The sequence below is a fragment of the Pseudophryne corroboree genome, chromosome 5, assembly GCF_028390025.1.
Source record: "Pseudophryne corroboree isolate aPseCor3 chromosome 5, aPseCor3.hap2, whole genome shotgun sequence".
NCBI lineage: Eukaryota > Metazoa > Chordata > Amphibia > Anura > Myobatrachidae > Pseudophryne > Pseudophryne corroboree.
In genome coordinates this window covers 425,530,281-425,549,231 of record NC_086448.1, presented here as the reverse complement: position 1 = coordinate 425,549,231, position 18,951 = coordinate 425,530,281, and the positions used below count along the sequence as shown (strand labels likewise).

The 18,951-nt window shown below is 43.7% G+C and overlaps 1 protein-coding gene across 2 annotated transcripts in view; it reads right to left on the bottom strand.

The window, feature by feature from the left end:
- Nucleotides 1-18,951, bottom strand: part of ADAMTS16 (ADAM metallopeptidase with thrombospondin type 1 motif 16) — a 922,431-nt gene that overhangs the window by 528,655 nt on the left and 374,825 nt on the right. For both annotated transcript variants that reach the window (XM_063922811.1, XM_063922812.1), the window contains 3 exons: nucleotides 12,837-12,996; nucleotides 5,394-5,499; nucleotides 4,864-5,001 (listed from right to left, as the gene is read on the bottom strand). In XM_063922811.1, the coding sequence (XP_063778881.1) occupies nucleotides 4,864-5,001; nucleotides 5,394-5,499; nucleotides 12,837-12,996 (404 nt within the window). The remainder of the gene's footprint in view (nucleotides 1-4,863; nucleotides 5,002-5,393; nucleotides 5,500-12,836; nucleotides 12,997-18,951) is intronic.

Here is an 18,951-nt window from a genome sequence, read left to right as displayed (position 1 = left end):
TCCCCATTGTGATGGAGGTACTGGGACAATCACACCTGACTGCAGTAATTTTTGGAATGCTTCTTGCAGGGCATTGGCCTTCGACTCTATACGAGACGGGCTGGTGCAAAAAAATCTTTGAGGAGGCTGCCTCCTGAATGGGAACCCATACCCCTGAGATACTACCTTCTGCACCCAGGCATCTGTTGTTGACTGTTGCCATATGTGTGCAAACTGCAGGAGTCGGCCCCCAACCCTGGAATCCTCCAGGCGGAGGCCCGTCTCTTCAGGCTGAGGGTTTCTGTTCAGGTTTGGAAGCTGGCTTCTTGCTAGCCCACTGCTTCCTACCCCTGGATTTAAACTGGGGTTGCTTAGGCTCCTCTTTAGCTTTCGCTTTACTTTGCCAGCGAAATGAGCGAAATTTTAAACCCTTGAACTTAGGGTTATAGGTAGCCGGAAATCTGACCTTTTTTGATTCAGCCTCTGATTCTAGGATATCCGATAAAGGTTTTCCAAATAATATATTACCCACGAAAGGGAATGCTTCCATTTCTTTCTTGGACTCCGCATCTGCCTTCCAGGTCCGTAGCCAAACTGCTCTGCGATCGACTACTGCCAGGGCTGAAGCTTTAGAAGCAACAGTGCCTACATCAATAGCTGCTTCTTCTACATACTGGGCAGATTGCCTTAAACGGCAAAGACGATCCTCTTGCTCCCTAGTAGGAGAGGGGATGTCATTCTCTAGGTTCCTCTATCCATTCGCCCATTGCCTTTGCTACCAAGGCCGAAGCCATAGCAGGTCTTACTACTGCACCCACAAGAGAAAAAATATTTTTCAATAGGCTCTCTACCCTTCTGTCTTTGACATCATTCAAAGAGGTAGATGACAGTGGTAAAGCAGATTTATGCACGAGTCGCAGAACATGTGCATCTACTTTTGGAGGAACTTCTCTCTTCGAACAATCTCCAGCAGGAAATGGATAATAAGAATCCCATCTCTTAGGAATCTTATACTTTTTACTGGGCGCTGCCCAAGACTCATCCATCATTTCCGTCAACTCATCTGACGCTGAAAATTCAGCTTTCACTGACTTTGTTCGTTTGAATACAGGTGCTTTTGCTTTTAACGCTGTCTTGGCTGGTTCTTCCAGAGAAAGCACAGCCTTCACTGCATTAATGAGTTCAGTTACATCTTCTGAACTAAAGCTCTGCGACTGATCATCATACGGAGTTGAATCTATTGTTTCCGCATCATCATCCGATGTATCATCTTGTGTAGTCTGCCATACAGACGTATCTGTCTTAGTCTTACCTGCCCCTTGGTTGCTTGTAGAAGCTACTGGAACCAAACCATAGGAAGGGAGCTGCATGTATGGGTTCATAGTGTAACTTAACCCTTGAGGTGGTGCTACCGGAGCTAACCTGTCCGCTATTGAAGACAGAGTCTTTGCGAACATATTCCATGGTGGCTCTACTGGAGGTTGAACTAACTCCTGTTTTTTACTTCGCTGAAAAGCTAAACAGTTTGCACACAAACCCTCATAAGTGACCAATTGATTCATATCAATTACCCCTGACTTACAAGATAAGCATGTTAGGGCTATGGGAGTGCTTGACAAATTCTCCTCATCACTTTTGCAGCTCACAGACATTTTATCTGATACACAATTTTGTGACTGAAAAACACCCTATAATCAGTATATAGAGGTGAAATCAATCTGACCACCGTGCACCTGATTTGAGGGTCAGAACAGGACTGACATTACACAGAAAAGTCATCACGCATACTAGCAGTCAGTCACATGTTAAAGCATTAGACATTGTCATATGAGAATACAACCTCCATAATAACTTATACATAAGTAGGAAAATTGTACTTCTGTTTAACTGGTTCTTTTTTCAACATAACATGCAGAAAACACAGTAATATACAGGTCTCATATGCAATAGGTACTAAAAATTAACAATGCAAACTAAGAAGTAGAAGGAATTTTTAGTACTGTATAACCTGCCTCCAGAGAGCGGGATACAGGGAGACTCACCACACTTCCATATCCAAGCAAATACGCTCGTAAGACGCTGAGTGGATTCAGACGCTACTGGTGTACACTGCCGCTCTTGGTAACTGATAACGGACACGGACGATCACCAACGGACACGGACGCTGAGCGACTCCAAGTGCATGCAGACGCTAAAGGCCTGCGACTCGGTCTGGGCGGGTTTATATCCAGTGTACACAACCGCAGCGTCTAAGCTGCGACCGAGTACCCTCGTGGTAGCGTCTGAGCCGGAAGTAAGGTCATTCAGTTCATGAAACGAGAGACACGCGGGAACTGGCCATGAACTCGGAGGAGGGGCGGCCAGGAGAGCGTCTGAAACCCCCCTGTTGACTTAAACTCCCAGGATCGTGGCGCCTATGATCCCCGGAGCGTAGCGCTGTCACACTCGAGATGTTCGGCGCATCAACACACTGTTTGTAGTCTCCACCAAATCAGTGTAGCTGTGTCCTGACCCCTCTAGTAAGAGGAAGTCCATAGACTCACCGTCTCCCTATGCTCCGGCCACAGCCTGGTAACGTCTGCTGGACCTGCTAAAACATCCGACACAGACACCCGTCGAGACAGCACTGTACCGCGGAGGTAAGCGTTGTTGCGACCCGGTGGGGAGTTGTTGGAGCGACTCTTTCTAATATGCGTTTAAGACGCTGTTAAGAGAAGTCGCTCAAAAACCAAAATAGTAAGTCTATAAAAATAAATTAGTGAAAACTTAAGGCTGCTTTCACAGCAGCCCTGTGACCATGTGGCTTCCTGCCGCACCAAGCAAAAAACTGATCTGACTGAGTCAGTGGGCGGGACTACATAGTGGAGGCCCCAATGTATCCTGGGAGGCCAGAAAGCTCGTGACCGTGTTGGTGCCATTTTCGCTGTCGCTCGACAATATCCCAATGTTATCCTGTGGATAATCCTGTGGACCCAGCCAGAGAAATGTGCGCTGAACGGTTCGCTCAGCACACATCTTTCCCGTGTATATGGCCCTTTAACCTTAGCAGTATTCCCCTTATCAGACATACGGAGTAAAAGATAATTTGTCAGATACTTATCTACACTCCCACATGGAGTACTGAAGAGAGAGAGGAGCGATAGGAGCTTTGAAGTCATCAGCAGATCCACTCTTAAGGGGGGTACACACGTAGCAATATTTACTTGATTTCTAAGCAATCTGAGTAGATTGCTTAGAAATCAAGCACACATCGCTCCGTCGGTAGGGTTCCGGTGACAGAGATGCGCAGTCCCGCGTGTCGCTATCGCCGGCTCTAGATTTGGGTGAATGGTCCTCCCCGTCCCCTCGCTCAGCACACATCGCACTGTGTGCTGAGCGGGGGGAGAGATGTGTGCCGAGCGGTCTGTGATAGATCGCTCAGCACACATCTCCCCGTGTATACCCACCTTTCAGCTGCTGGACTGAATCATTCACAGGGTCGCTCCTTTTGACTTATCTGCTTTTCCGCAAAGCCAGATGTCTTACCACAGCACTTTAACCTTTCATGAGGGTAGGCACTGAGAGCATCTGCCACTACTGTAAACCCTTTGTACTTAGGGTGAGAGAGCCCGTGGCCATAAATCCAGCCACCCCCTTTCCCTAGGCACGGTGATCTGGACTACACTTCCTGAATGTGGCTTACGTCCTCTGTAATTGCCACCACCGTGCTTCTGGGAAGTCTGAAGCTCGCCCTATGTGGCGTTCACAGCCTACTGTTGTTGCTGGCAGTATTTGGGTGCCCAGCTGTGCATCCCTCCGGGAACTACGGGATTTGCCACGGCGCATCCTGCAATGTCCTGCTCCTGGCTTGTCACCAAATTTCTACCCCCTGAGCGTCCTACCGGCTCCGGATTGTACTGGCACCACCACTCTCCCTTCCAGCACCACAGCTGACACAACTGCTGTCCAGAGTTCAACCCTGAACTACTCCAGGTAAGGAAATGATTGAAGCTGGAGGGAAAGCAGTGCAGAAAGAGGGGGGAAAAATGTATACCAAACAAATTCAGTTCTGACCTACTACCTCAGCACCTAATGAAAAAGAGTGTTTGGGTTAGAGGGGGATGAGCTTTTATACAGCTAAAAAGTTAGCTCATTAAAGGGGAGATTTATCAAAGCTTGGAGAGAGATAAAGTGCCAATCAACTCCTAACTGCCATGTTACAGGCTGTGTTTGAAAATGACAGCAGCTTATTGGATGGTAGTTTATCGCTCTCCAAGCTTTGCTAAATATGCCCCTAGGTGCTGATGCCTCTAACCTCACTAACTGCACGTGTGATATGGTCCCCAAGATGAAGGAAAGAGAAATACTGTTTTGATAAACTAGTGCTAAAAGTATTACTGTACGATTTTGCATTATATTGCCCTGCCCAATTTTTTTTTTTTTAATATATTAATATATGTCTTTATGCTGCAAGTAGTCATAATGGGGCTGATAAAGAGTGGCCTGTAAGTCAGCCATAATTGCTCCTACATAGAAATATAGGCCTTAGAGTATACAGAGGGTTTTTTTTTTTTTAAGCATATTTACATCCAGACCACCGCTACACATATTGTATCTTATCAGTATGCACTTGCATCAGCCTCTGCATTGCCCTCAATTCCATCTAAACACTAGGTGAAAATACTTTAGTTATGCTCAGGCACTCTCTTCACTCATACTTGTGTAAACTTGGCTTCGGTGCATGCGCAGAGCGAGAACAAACAAGATGCTTTGCTAATGGAATTGCATTCAATTCCACAGAAAAAAGTAATTTGAATACATTATGTTCAATCCAATGTCAAAGCAACAATTGTTTGTTTGTTTTTTTGTTTTTTGTTTTTACAAAAGAATGATAAAAACACATACCTCAAAAATTTGTACAAGTACTGGCGGCTGCATGCGGACCAGGAGAAGACTCCATTATGTCCTGCCAATGTTGGTGACATGATATTGCCTTCTGACTTCTTGCACACATTTCCCTCTCCATCATGGATCATGCCAAAACTGGACATGCAATGCAAATAAATGCATACATTATCAATTTACAGTAGGCATGTCTTTAAAATATTGTAATGACATTTTAAATTTAATGTGTAGACTTAATATTAACTTAATATCACTGCAAATACTCAGTGAAGCTTTTAAGCACAGATCGCATGTTCTTATCATTAAATATGTGGAAGCTTCAACGCTGATAGCTTTCAGGTATGGTAAATGTAGACTCATGCATAGACATAAAACATAAAATATACACAAATCAGCCAAACTAGCACTAAATTATAGAAGATCAGCATGATACGGTCATGCTTATGATTTGCTTTAATCAGCAAAATATACACTATGTTAAAAAATGTACCATTTCCACACAAAGCTAAAGGTAAGGGACAAAAGCTTACTTGTGACCTGATTCATGAGCAATTGTGAATGCCAGTCCAAGCCCTGTATCCTCATTAACAGTACAGCTACGGTATTTACTGCACATACCACTTATTGGAGCAAACCCTATAAAACAAGAACAGGCATAAATCTTTTACTCCTGATAGAACATCTACAATGTTCTTACTGTGTTACCAACACAAAATTTCATGCAAACTCCTGCAGTGTTTTATTGCATTCAGTACAAGTAAAATATGACCTTAATTACAAGTTGTACAAGATTCCAGAGAAAACTGCTTTTCTGCTCAATATTATAAATAAGCACCATAAGTAAGACGTTTACAACATATACTAATTACACACATCAAAATAATCATTTATGCGGTTTGCTCTTTTGCTCTTAAATCATTTTCTCCCGTCTGCTTAGTTTTCTTCTCTTTCTGTATTTAATGGACAGCTTCGCTTTGTCTTATTAGCCCCATGAATGTGACCTTCCGCTAGTCCATATATTTTTCTCCATTTGACTCTTACCCTGCCCTGTTTTTAAAACACAGTACAGGGCCATTTACAAGTCGCAAACGTGCCAACCCATAAAGAATTTTTTTATTGATAACCTGAAAATCTTTGCACAAATGTATCCCATTATATGGAAAAGTTGGGCATATAGGGTGTTTCGGTTTAGTAAATAGTATGCCAATTAATGCCATTACTTTTGCACAAATATAAAAAAAATAAGATTTTACTTACCGGTAAATCTATTTCTCGTAGTCCGTAGTGGATGCTGGGGACTCCGTAAGGACCATGGGGAATAGACGGGCTCCGCAGGAGACAGGGCACTTTAAGAAAGAATTTGGATACTGGTGTGCTCTGGCTCCTCCCTCTATGTCCCTCCTCCAGACCTCAGTTAGAGAAACTGTGCCCGGAAGAGCTGACAGTACAAGGAAAGGATTTTGGAATCCAGGGCAAGACTCATACCAATCACACCGTATAACTTGTGATAAACTTACCCAGTTAACAGTATGAACAACAACGGAGCATCAGATCAACCCTGACGCAACCACAATATAACCCTTATTTAAGCAATAACTATATACAAGTATTGCAGAAGAAGTCCGCACTAGGGACGGGCGCCCAGCATCCACTACGGACTACGAGAAATAGATTTACCGGTAAGTAAAATCTTATTTTCTCTAACGTCCTAGTGGATGCTGGGGACTCCGTAAAGACCATGGGGATTATACCAAAGCTCCCAAACGGGCGGGAGAGTGCGGATGACTCTGCAGCACCGAATGAGCAAACACAAGGTCCTCCTCAGCCAGGGTATCAAACTTGTAAAACTTTGCAAAAATGTTTGAACCTGACCAAGTAGCTGCTCGGCAAAGCTGTAATGCCGAGACCCCTTGGGCAGCCGCCCAAGAAGAGCCCACCTTCCTTGTGGAGTGGGCTTTTACTGATTTTGGAAGCGGCAATCCAGCCGCAGAATGAGCCTGCTGAATCGTGTTACTGATCCAGCGAGCAATAGTTTGCTTTGAAGCAGGAGCACCCAGCTTGTTGGATGCATACAGGATAAACAGCGACTCCGTTTTCCTGACTCTAGCCATTCTGGCTACATAAACGTTCAAAGCCCTGACCACATCCAGCAACTCGGAATCCTCCAAGTCACGAGTAGCCACAGGCACCACAATAGGTTGGTTCATATGAAAAGATGACACCACTTTTGGCAGAAATTGTGGACGGGTCCGCAATTCTGCCCTGTACATATGGAAAACCAGATAGGGGCTTTTATGTGACAAAGCCGCTAATTCTGACACACACCTAGCTGAAGCCAATGCTAATAGCATGACCACCTTCCACGTGAGAAATTTAAACTCCACGGTTTTGAGTGGCTCAAACCAGTGTGACTTCAGGAAACTCAACACCACGTCAAGATCCCAAGGTGCCACTGGAGGCACAAAAGGGTGCTGAATATGCAGAACTCCCTTTACAACGTCTGAACTTCAGGAAGAGAAGCCAGCTCTTTTTGAAAGAAAATGGACAGGACCAAAATCTGGACCTTAATGGAACCCACTTTCAGGCCCAAAGCCACTCCCGACTGTAGGAAGTGAATGAAACGGCCCAGCTGGAATTCCTCCGTAGGGGCATTCCTGGCCTCACACCAAGCAACATATTTTCGCCATATACGGTGATAATGTTGAGCCGTCACATCCTTCCTAGCCTCTATCAGCGTAGGAATGACCTCATCCGGAATGCCTTTTTCTGCTAGGATCCGGCGTTCAACCGCCATGCCGTCAAACGCAGCCGCGGTAAGTCTTGGAACAGACAGGGCCCCTGTTGCACAAGTCCTGTCTTAGAGGCAGAGGCCACGGGTCCTCTGTGAGCATTTCTTGAAGAGTATTGTTCTCACTCCTCTTTTCTTATGATTCTCAGCACCTTGGGTATGAGAGGAAGAGGAGGAAATACATAGACCGACGGGAACACCCACGGTGTCACCAGTGCGTCCACAGCTATCGCCTGAGGGTCTCTTGACCTGGCGCAATATCTCTGCAGCTTTTTGTTGAGGCGGGATGCCATCATGTCCACCTGTGGCAGTTCCCACCGACTTGCAATCTGCATGAAGACTTCTTGATGAAGTCCCCACTCTCCCGGGTGGAGGACGTGCCTTCTGAGGAAGTCTGCTTCCCAGTTGTCCACTCCCGGAATGAACACTGCTGACAGTGCGCTTACGTGATTCTCCGCCCAGCGAAGAATTCTGGTGGCTTCTACCATCGCCACCCTGCTCCTTGTGCCGCCTTGGCGGTTACATAAGCCACTGCGGAGATGTTGTCTGACTGAATCAGAACCGGTTGGTCGCGAAGCAGGGTCTCCGCTTGACTTAGGGCGTTGTATATGGCCCTTAGTTCCAGGATATTGATGTGAAGGCAAGTCTCCTGACTTGACCACAGCCCTTGGAAATTTCTTCCCTGTGTGACTGTCCCCCACCCTCGGAGGCTTGCATCCGTGGTCACCAGGACCCAGTCCTGAATGCCGAATCTGCGACCTTCGAGAAGGTGAGCACTCTGCAGCCACCACAGGAGAGACACCCTGGCCCTGGGGGATAGGGTGATTAACCGATGCATCTGAAGATGTGATCCGGACCACTTGTCCAGTAAGTCCCATTGGAAGGTCCTCGCATGGAACCTACCGAAGGGAATGGCCTTGTATGATGCCACTCTCATTCCCAGGACTCGAGTGCAGTGATGCACGGACACCTGTTTTGGTTTTAATAGATTCCTGACCAGTGTCACGAGCTCCTGAGCTCTCTCTATCGGGAGATAAACCCTTTTCTGGTCTGTGTCTAGGATCATGCCTAGGAGAGGCAGATGAGCTGTAAGAACCAACTGCGACTTTGGAATATACAGAATCCAGCCGTGTTGCCGTTACACTTCCAGAGAAAGTGATACGCTGTTCAGCAACTGCTCTCTTGATCTCGCTTTTATGAGGAGATCGTCCAAGTACGTGATAATAGTGACACCTTGCTTCCGCAGGAGCACCATCATTTCCGCCATTACCTTGGTGAATATTCTCAAGGCCGTGGAGAGACCAAACGGCAACGTCTGAAATTGGTAATGACAATCCCGTACCGCAATTCTGAGGTACGCCTGATGAGGTGGATAAATGGGGACATGAATGTATGCATCCTTTATGTCCCGAGTCACCATAAAATCTTCCCCTTTCAGGCTTGCAATGACCGCTCTTAGCGATTCCATCTTGAACTTGAACCTTTTCAGGTATATGTTCAGGGATTTTAAATTCAATATGGGTCTGACCGAACCGTCTGGTTTCGGGACTACAACATGGTCGAATAATACCCCCCTCCTTGTTGAAGGAGGGGAACCTTGACCACCACCTGTTGAAGATACAATTTGTGAATTGCAGTTAACACTGTTTCCCTCTCGTGGGGGGAAGCCGGCAGGGCCGTCGGTGAGGGGGCATCTTCTCAAAGTCCAGTTTGTATCCCTGAGACACAATATCTATTGCCCAGGGATCTAACAGGGAGTGAACCCACTTGTGGCTGAACTTACGAAGGCGTGCCCCCACCAGGCCTAGCTCCGCCTGTGGAGCCCCAGCGACATGCGGTGGATTTTTGTAGAGGCCGGGGAGGACTTCTGTTCCTGGGAACTAGCTGTGTTGTGCAGCTTCTTTCCTCTGCCCCTGCCTCTGGCAAGAAAGGACGCACCTCGGACTTTGTCTCTTTATTCGAAAGGCTGCATTTGATAATGTCGTGCTTTCCTAGGCTGTGCAGGAATATAAGGCAAAATATCAGAATTACCAGCTATAGCTGTGGAGACCAGGTCCGAGAACCCTTCTCCACACAATCCTCAGCCTTCCATATGCCTCTTAAGTCGGCATCATCTGTCCATTGCATATTCTACAGGACACGTCAAGCAGAAATCGACATAGCTTTGACTCTAGGACCCAGTATACTCATGTCTCTTTGGGCATGTTTTATATATACATATCTCTTAAGACAGCATCTTTAATATATATATATATACAGGTTGAGTATCCCTTATCCAAAATGCTTGGGACCAGAGGTATTTTGGATATCGGATTTTTCCGTATTTTGGAATAATTGCATACCATAATAAGATATCATGGCAATGGGACCTAAATCTAAACACAGAATGCATTTATGTTTTATATGCACCTTATACACACAGCCTGAAGGTCATTTTAGCCAATATTTTTTATAACTTTGTGCATTAAACAAAGTGTGTCTACATTCACACAATTCATTTATGTTTCATGTACACCTTATACACACAGCCTGAAGGTAATTTAATACAATATTTTTAATAACTGTGTGTATTAAACAAAGTTTGTGTACACTGAGCCATCAGAAAACAAAAGTTTCACTATCTCACTCTCGCTCAAAAAAGTCTGTATTTCGGAATATTCCGTATTTCGGATATTTGGATATGGGATACTCAACCTGTATGTATATATATATATATATATATATATATATATATCTCTATATATACATATATATATCTATATGCATACTAGGGTCTCAATCTCTGCTGATAAGGTACCTGTCCACGCTGCCACAGCGCTATAAACCCATGCAGACACAATCGCCGGTCTGAGTAGTGTACCAGAATGTGCACGCTATCTGCAGGATCCCTGAGAATAGCTGTTACGTCAGGGCTACCTTTTGGGCAAACGTGACACCCTAGGGGAAGATTCCCATCATATCCTGGCCCTAGTGGGGAAAGGATACTGCCTGAGAATTCTTTGTGGGAAACTGCAGTCTCTTGTCTGGAGATTCCCGCTCTTTTTCATCATGAGAGGAGGGAAATTTACCTCAGCTTTCTTCCCTTTAAACATGTGTACCCTTGTGTCAGGGACAGATGAGTCATCAGTGATATGCAAATCATCTTTTATTACAATAATCATATATTGAATACTTTTCTGCCATTTTGGCTGTAACTTTGCATTATCGTAGTCGACACTGGAGTCAAACTCTGTGTCGATATCAGTGTCTGTTATTTTGGATAGTGAGCATTGAGAGACTCTAAAGGTCTCTGCGACAGAGGGACAAACATGGGTAGATTTCCTGTCTGTTCTCTTATATTTTGTGCAATAAATTCACCTAAGCACTTAATTACACATATCCAAACAGGTGTCGGCGTTGTCGACGGAGACACCCTCTCACACACATATTTGCTCCATCTCCTCCTTAGGGAAGCCTTTTACCTCAGACATGTCGACACACACGTACCGACACACCACACACTCAGGGAATGCTCATCTGAAGACAATTCCCCCATAAGGCCCTTTGGAGAGACAGAGAGAGAGTATGCCAGCACACACCCCAGCGCTATTAACCCAGGAATAACAAAGTAACTTAATGTTAACCCAGTAGCTGCTGTTTATATTGATTTTTGCGCCTAATTATGTGCCCCCCCTCTCTTTTTACCCTCTTCTACCGTGTAACTGCAGGAGAGAGACTGGGGAGCTTCCTCTCAGCGGTGCTGTGGAGAAAAAACATGGCGCTGGTGAGTGCTGAGGAAGAAGCCCCGCCCCCTCGACGGCGGGCTTCTGTCCTGCTTTCATGTACACTTTTGGCGGGGGCTCATACATATATACAGTGCCCAACTGTATATTATGCAAACTTTTGCCAAAGAGGTCTCTAATTGCTGCCCAGGGTGCCGCCCCCCCCCCCCCCCTGCGCCCTGCACCCTTACAGTGACCGGAGTATGTGGGTGTAGTGTGGGAGCAATGGCGCACAGCTGCAGTGCTGTGCGCTACCTCATATGAAGACTGGAGTCTTCTGCCGCCGATTTCGAAGTCTTCTTGCTTCTTTCACCCGGCTTCTGTCTTCCGGCTCTGCGAGGGGGACGGCGGCGCGGCTCCGGGATCGGACGACAAAGGGTGAGATCCTGTGTACGATCCCTCTGGAGCTAATGGTGTCCAGGAGCCTAAGAAGCAGGACCTATCTTCAGAGAGTAGGGCTGCTTCTCTCCCCTTAGTTCCACGATGCAGGGAGTCTGTTGCCAGCAGAGCTCCCTGAAAATAAAAAACCTAACAAAATACTTTCTTATAGCAAGCTCAGGAGAGCCCACTTAGTAGCACCCAGCTCGTCCGGGCACAGATTCAAACTGAGGTCTGGAGGAGGGACATAGAGGGAGGAGCCAGAGCACACCAGTATCCAAATTATTTCTTAAAGTGCCCTGTCTCCTGCGGAGCCCGTCTATTCCCCATGGTCCTTACGGAGTCCCCAGCATCCACTAGGACGTTAGAGAAATTAGATTTTGATGGATGACGTTAATTAAATGGGATAACAGGTGCAGAGGGAGTACTTAGGGCAACAATTCATGCCTCTGACTGGGAATGCATTCAACAGGACTTAATTTCTCCAGAAAAATCATTACATAAATTAAGATAATTCAACAGTATAGTTGGAGACAGAGAGAAAAAAGAAAATGAAAAAATGAGGATGTAAGGTGTCAGTAGGTTAGACTTTGACGTGAGATATACTTTCTACCACACATATTTTAGATGGATTTCCAAAACTGCAAAGTTAGGGCAGACTGATATTTCGAGGGCAGTTTCAAGGACTGTGGAGCTCAATTTTTATAATTGTAAATGACCCTTAACGTGGTCATCTGTTATTTGTCTACAGTGTAATACTGTGTGTGATAAAGACAGACGTATGAGTTGAAATAAGTTATTGAGGGGTACATTTACTAAGCAGTGATAAGAGTGAAGTGAGCCAGTGGAGAAGTTGCCCATGGCAACCAACCAGCACTGAAATAACATCTATAATTTGCAAACTATAAAATGATACAGAGCTGCTGATTGTTTGATGGGGAAATTTCTCCACTGGCTCACTTCTCCGTTCTTATCACTGCTTAGTAAATGTACCCCTTAAACTGTTAATATAATTATTATTTCAAAGAAGAGAGGTATTCTCTTACCCAACGTATCACAAGGTTCATTCTTCCAGGAACATATGTCCAAACCAGTGAGCAGAATGGCATGATCATGACGACTGCCATCTTTTCCCATCAGCCCGGACTGCCACTGGCAGAAACTGCTCAATGTGTGGTCAGCATGATGGTTTATAACAAGTCCAGGCTATAATAGACAAAAACTATTAACTTTAGTTTTTTTTGCACAATGTAAAATGGAAGATGAATTTGGCAGGGAATATTTTATTATGAATGCAACAGTATGAAAAATACACATACATATGTAACATTTAATAGAATACATTGTATTGTCCTACAATAATTTGCAGGTTTGCAGCCAGTAAAATTAATATTACAAAATCAGTGGTAATTCCTGTACCTTTTTGAATCTCAATGTATTTCTAGTCACTGATTATATACTCATTCACCAGTGTGAACAGTATACTACTCCACCAAACTAATAGCCAATAAACTACAGGTTGAGTATCCCTTATCCAAAATGCTTGGGACCAGAGGTATTTTGGATATCGGATTTTTCCGTATTTTGGAATAATTGCATACCATAATGAGATATCATGGCGATGGGACCCAAGTCTAAGCACAGAATGCATTTATGTTACATATACACCTTATACACACAGCCTGAAGGTCATTTTACCCAATATTTTTTATAACTTTATGCATTAAACAAAGTGTGTCTACATTCACACAATTCATTTATGTTTCATATACACCTTATATACACAGCCTGAAGGTCATTTAATACAATATTATTAATAATTTTGTGTATTAAACAAAGTTCGGGTACATTGAGCTATCAAAAAACAAAGATTTCACTATCTTACTCTCACTCAAAAAAGTCTGTATTTCGGAATATTCGGATATGAGATACTCAACCTGTACTACTCTGCTAACTTATTATGCACTGATTATATATGGAAACAACCTTAATCACCTATAGTTATATATTTCTTATATTTAGTGCTTAAATTAAATTATAATACTTGAACAAATAGTCCTTGGCAAGTAATTACTTATAGTTGGTCATATGTTAATTTCCACAGGGTTTCTAATGTTCGAGAGAACATCAGAATTTTGTGTCATGAATAAAATGCTCAGTCTGTGAACATTTAACCTTATGGCTTCAGTAGTTATCTGGTTGCATGAACTTAATTTCAGCAGTGAGGACCTCTAATTATATTTTCAATTGTGCCTGTCATGCCCAGCCTAACAATAGCAATGTAATACAACAGTAAAAATCTAATTCTGTACAGGGAGAGAAACACTTCTGCTGCATAGTTAAAACAGTTTTCTTCTCCGCTAGAAGCATACCATACATTCTTCACTGAGTGATTTTAGAGAAAATTGCATTAATTAAAGTTAACACAGGTGTCTGATCAAAAGATACTATTAGCTTGACTTCTGGAAGTGGGCCAGAGTTTATGTAGTTAAAAAATTAGAAGGAAGATAATTAAATTTACTCAGAATCCCTGGCTGTCTGAACATGAAATAAAAATGTAAAAGTTAAAAATAAATAGCAAAACTGTCTGACCTTGCAAACAGTGCTGAGTTAATTGTAAATCTAGTTACAACGTATTAAAAATAGAGACTTCTCATGAGTCTACAATCCTAGGTGCCCTGTTGTTCAGAGTAATGACTAACCAGTACATTTAATAAATAGATTTACAGGAACTATTCTATTGAATTCCATGTACAGACACTTGAATGCAGGTACAACTGAATATAAACAAACTATTGATACAAAAAGGAAAGCATGTAATCAATGAAAGGGAAAAGATATATGTAACATGAAGAGACAATCTTGTATTTCCATTTTCATGACACGGGCCTTCCGAGCTGCAGTATGTTGTTTTAATTACATTTGATCATTTTGTAACTTCAAGCCAAATTTTGGTGTATTGATTACATGAATTATCAACAAAAGGCAAGTTAAAACATTAAGAACAACTGCAGATGTTCCATCATAATAAGTATTAAACTTATTGGTCTCTGAAAATCATGTAAACAGAAACATTTTGTGAAAACTAGCCACAGTACAAATTATTTACAGCCGGCGCTTGTCGGGGATTGGTTTCACATGCCTGAGGCAGGCAAATACAAATCCCCGTTAAGTGACTATTTTTTCCATAAGTGCTGTGAAAATAATACGTGGCTTTTCGTGGACCCTATGTATTTTCGTGGGGGGAAAAAAGTGTTGTTTTTTTTGCACAATTTGATTGGATAGTGGTGAAAAAAATCAGTGCTACAATAAAAATATTCACACACCCCCATTTTTTCTCAGCAGCAGCAATATCGCTGCTAATTGGATTCCCCTACATAACCCTAACGTTATTTTCAATATGCCAACATTTCATATATCAACAGTCAGTCCATGTTGATATTATCCAAATATCATTGTAAGATGTTGACATTTTCACCTGGTCGACACCATAAATGTCAACATTCCAGTGTCAACATTATGCATGTCAACATAGTGTACGTCAACTATGACTGCTAACCTTTGTATTGAACCATCCCATTGATAGTACATCCCTTACAAGTGCTGCTGTGAATAGTATAAGAAGTTGTGGCTGTCTGTTTGCATTAAGGCCCGTATTCACGGGCAGATCTAGGGAGAGATGTGTGCTGAGCGAACCGCTCAGCACACATCTCTCCCCCCGCTCAGCACAGCGCGATGTGTGCTGAGCGTGCGGGGGGAGCTCATTTCACCCAGTGGGTGAAGTGAGCGACCTGCTAGATTGGCCTGCATGCAGGCCAATCTAGCACCAGCGATAGCGATGCGCGGGGCTGCGCATCGCTGTCGCTGTGAGGGGGTACACACGGAGTGTTCGCTACTTAAAATCTTAGCAATCTATTCAGATTGCTTAGAATTTAAGCAGCGATCGCTAAGTGAGTACCCCCCTTTACTTTGGACTGTGACAGGAAGGGCCATTGTAGCCTAATGTCATTCATGAGAGGGCAGTATAAGATAATAATCATTTTAAAACCAGGTAACAATAAATTCAATGTCAATATCTCTTTGTATGTCCAGGTATGGGAATGTTTCTATATTTGTAAATGTTTTATGTACAAGGATACAAGTTACAATGTAATTGCAGGTTTAAATAATGTTACAGCATTATAGGCCCTACACACTGGGCGATATGAGTGAAAGATATGAACGATCTTGTTCATTAATGAACGAGATACCATTCATATCTTTCAGTGTGGATGCACCAGCGATGAATGATGCGCGGCCCCGCGCTCGTTTATCGATGGTGCCCCGTCGCTTGTGCATGCAGGCCAATATGGACGATCTCGTCCATATTTGCCTGCACTGCTATGGAGCCGGGTGACGGGGGGACTGAAGGAACTACCCCCCCGGCCGCCGGGTCGCCCGTCCCCGCCGTCTGGCAGCTCGGCGGCAGATCACGCAGTGTGTAGGGTCCATTAGTCTGACAGCTGTAAGCACTTTTTAAATTTAGTATATCAAAAGAATGTTGTGAAAATGACAGAGACATTAATAGAAACTGACAATGTACTGCGACAGTTTACAGAAAAAATAAATATGCTAGCAAAATTCTTGGATTCCCTTACTATCTTAATTTCAATAAAAAATTGTACAGTTTTAGAGCTAGCCAATTATGTATGTACAGTATGTATGTAATGCACACATTTTTTACACAAGAGGCTAAAAGCACGTTGTATACACATCTGAGCATATTATAGTTAGTGTGTGTCTGTGTGTGTGTCTGTGTGTGTGTGTGTGTGTGTGTGTGTGTGTGTGTGTGTGTGTGTGTGTTAATCACAGTTCTGATAGTAATAAAGAATCTACTTACAGGGATAATAGTCTCCCTGCACCTGGTACCAAGCCGTTCACATTCTAATTCTCTGATACAGACAATTATATGTTCAAGTATGTTTACTGTACTCTCTTCTGTACAGTATGTATTATGTACTACACACAGTATTTACACTATATACAAGCAGCCAGATAGAATTTAATGAGAATACTACAGTTTTGAACTATATGATTTGCACTTTAAAAATTTACATTAACAATATTAAGATTTGTGTAAGTTATTCAGACATGACTAACTCCTCCCTGACTGAAGCACACGCACATCTGGGCAGAGCCATCCTTCCCACCCTCTAACGTCCACTGAGGCGAGTCATTAGGGAGGGTGACAGACGCATATTATTTTCTGGCAAACTGAGATGACCATGCAAAAAGAGTTTTTGTAAGTAAAGAATTATTTTGTCTCATTCGGGTCCAATAATTTATTAAATTAGTTCTAAAGTTAAGAGTAATGAAATGTTACATTTTATTCTGTCCGCATCATAGCTTCTTCCTTTCTAATATAGTCATGATGTCGTACATTGAAGTTTATACATTTATATATTTAATATTTGTAAAATTCGATTTTTGGTTTACAAGGCTTTTACTTGATTGACAATTGTTTTGCCAAAAGATGCAAAAAGATTGCCTGTTGTGAGCAGTCTCTCAAAGGACCCGACGCGCTGAGAGGGGCTGTTTGGTGGCAATGCAGCAATGATGAATGAGGCCCCCTTGGTATGTATGGCCAGAAGGATAGTTTAAATGTGATACATATGTAAGTTGTCTTTTCCTTGATTTTTTAATCTAGAACAGTGTTTCTTTTTTGTGACGCATAACTAACATTATACGTAGTAAAAATAAGATTTTACTCACCTGTAAATCTATTTCTCGTAGTCCGTAGTGGATGCTGGGACTCCGTAAGGACCATGGGGAATAGCGGCTCCGCAGGAGACTGGGCACAACTAAAGAAAGCTTTAGGACTACCTGGTGTGCACTGGCTCCTCCCACTATGACCCTCCTCCAGACCTCAGTTAGGATACTGTGCCCGGAAGAGCTGACACAATAAGGAAGGATTTTGAATCCCGGGTAAGACTCATACCAGCCACACCAATCACACCGTATAACTCGTGATACTATACCCAGTTAACAGTATAAAATATAACTGAGCCTCTCAACAGATGGCTCAACAATAACCCTTTAGTTAAGCAATAACTATAAACAAGTATTGCAGACAATCCGCACTTGGGATGGGCGCCCAGCATCCACTACGGACTACGAGAAATAGATTTACCGGTGAATAAAATCTTATTTTCTCTGACGTCCTAAGTGGATGCTGGGACTCCGTAAGGACCATGGGGATTATACCAAAGCTCCCAAACGGGCGGGAGAGTGCGAATGACTCTGCTGCACCGAATGAGCAAACTCTAGGTCCTCCTCAGCCAGGGTATCAAACTTGTAGACTCTTGCAAAAATGTTTGAACCCGACCAAGTAACAGCTCGGCAAAGTTGTAAAGCCGAGACCCCTCGGGCAGCTGCCCAAGAAGAGCCCACTTTCCTCGTGGAATGGGCTTTTACAGATTTAGGGTGCGGCAGTCCAGCCGCAGCATGTGCAAGTTGAATCGTGCTACAGATCCCGCGAGCAATAGTCTGCTTAGAAGCAGGAGCACCCAGCTTGTTGGGTGCATACAGGATAAATAGCGAGTCAGTTTTCCTGACTCCAGCCGTCCGGGAAACATTTACTTTTCAGGGCCCTGACTACGTCCAGTAACTTGGAATCCTCCAAGTCCCAAGTAGCCGCAGGCACCACAATAGGTTGGTTCACATGAAAAACTGATACCACCTTAGGAAGGAATTGGGAACGAGTCCTCAATTCCGCCTTATCCATATAAAATACAGATAAAGGCTTTTGTATGACAAAGCCGCCAATTCTGATACACGCCTGGCCGACGCCAAGGCCCACAGCATGACCACTTTCCACGTGAGGTATTGTAGCTCCACGGATTTAAGTGGCTCAACCCAATGCGACTTCAGGAAATCCAACACCACGTTGAGATCCCACGGTGCCACTTGAGGCACAAACGGGGGCTGACTATGCAGCACTCCCTTAACAAAAGTCTGAACTTCAGGCAGTGAAGCCAGTTCTGTTTTGGAAGAAAATCGACAGAGCCGAAATCTGGACCTTAATGGAACCCAATTTTAGGCTCATAGTCACCTTCTGACTCTAGGAAGTGCAGAAATCGACCTAGCTGAAATTTCTCCTTATGGGCCTTCCTGGCCTCACAG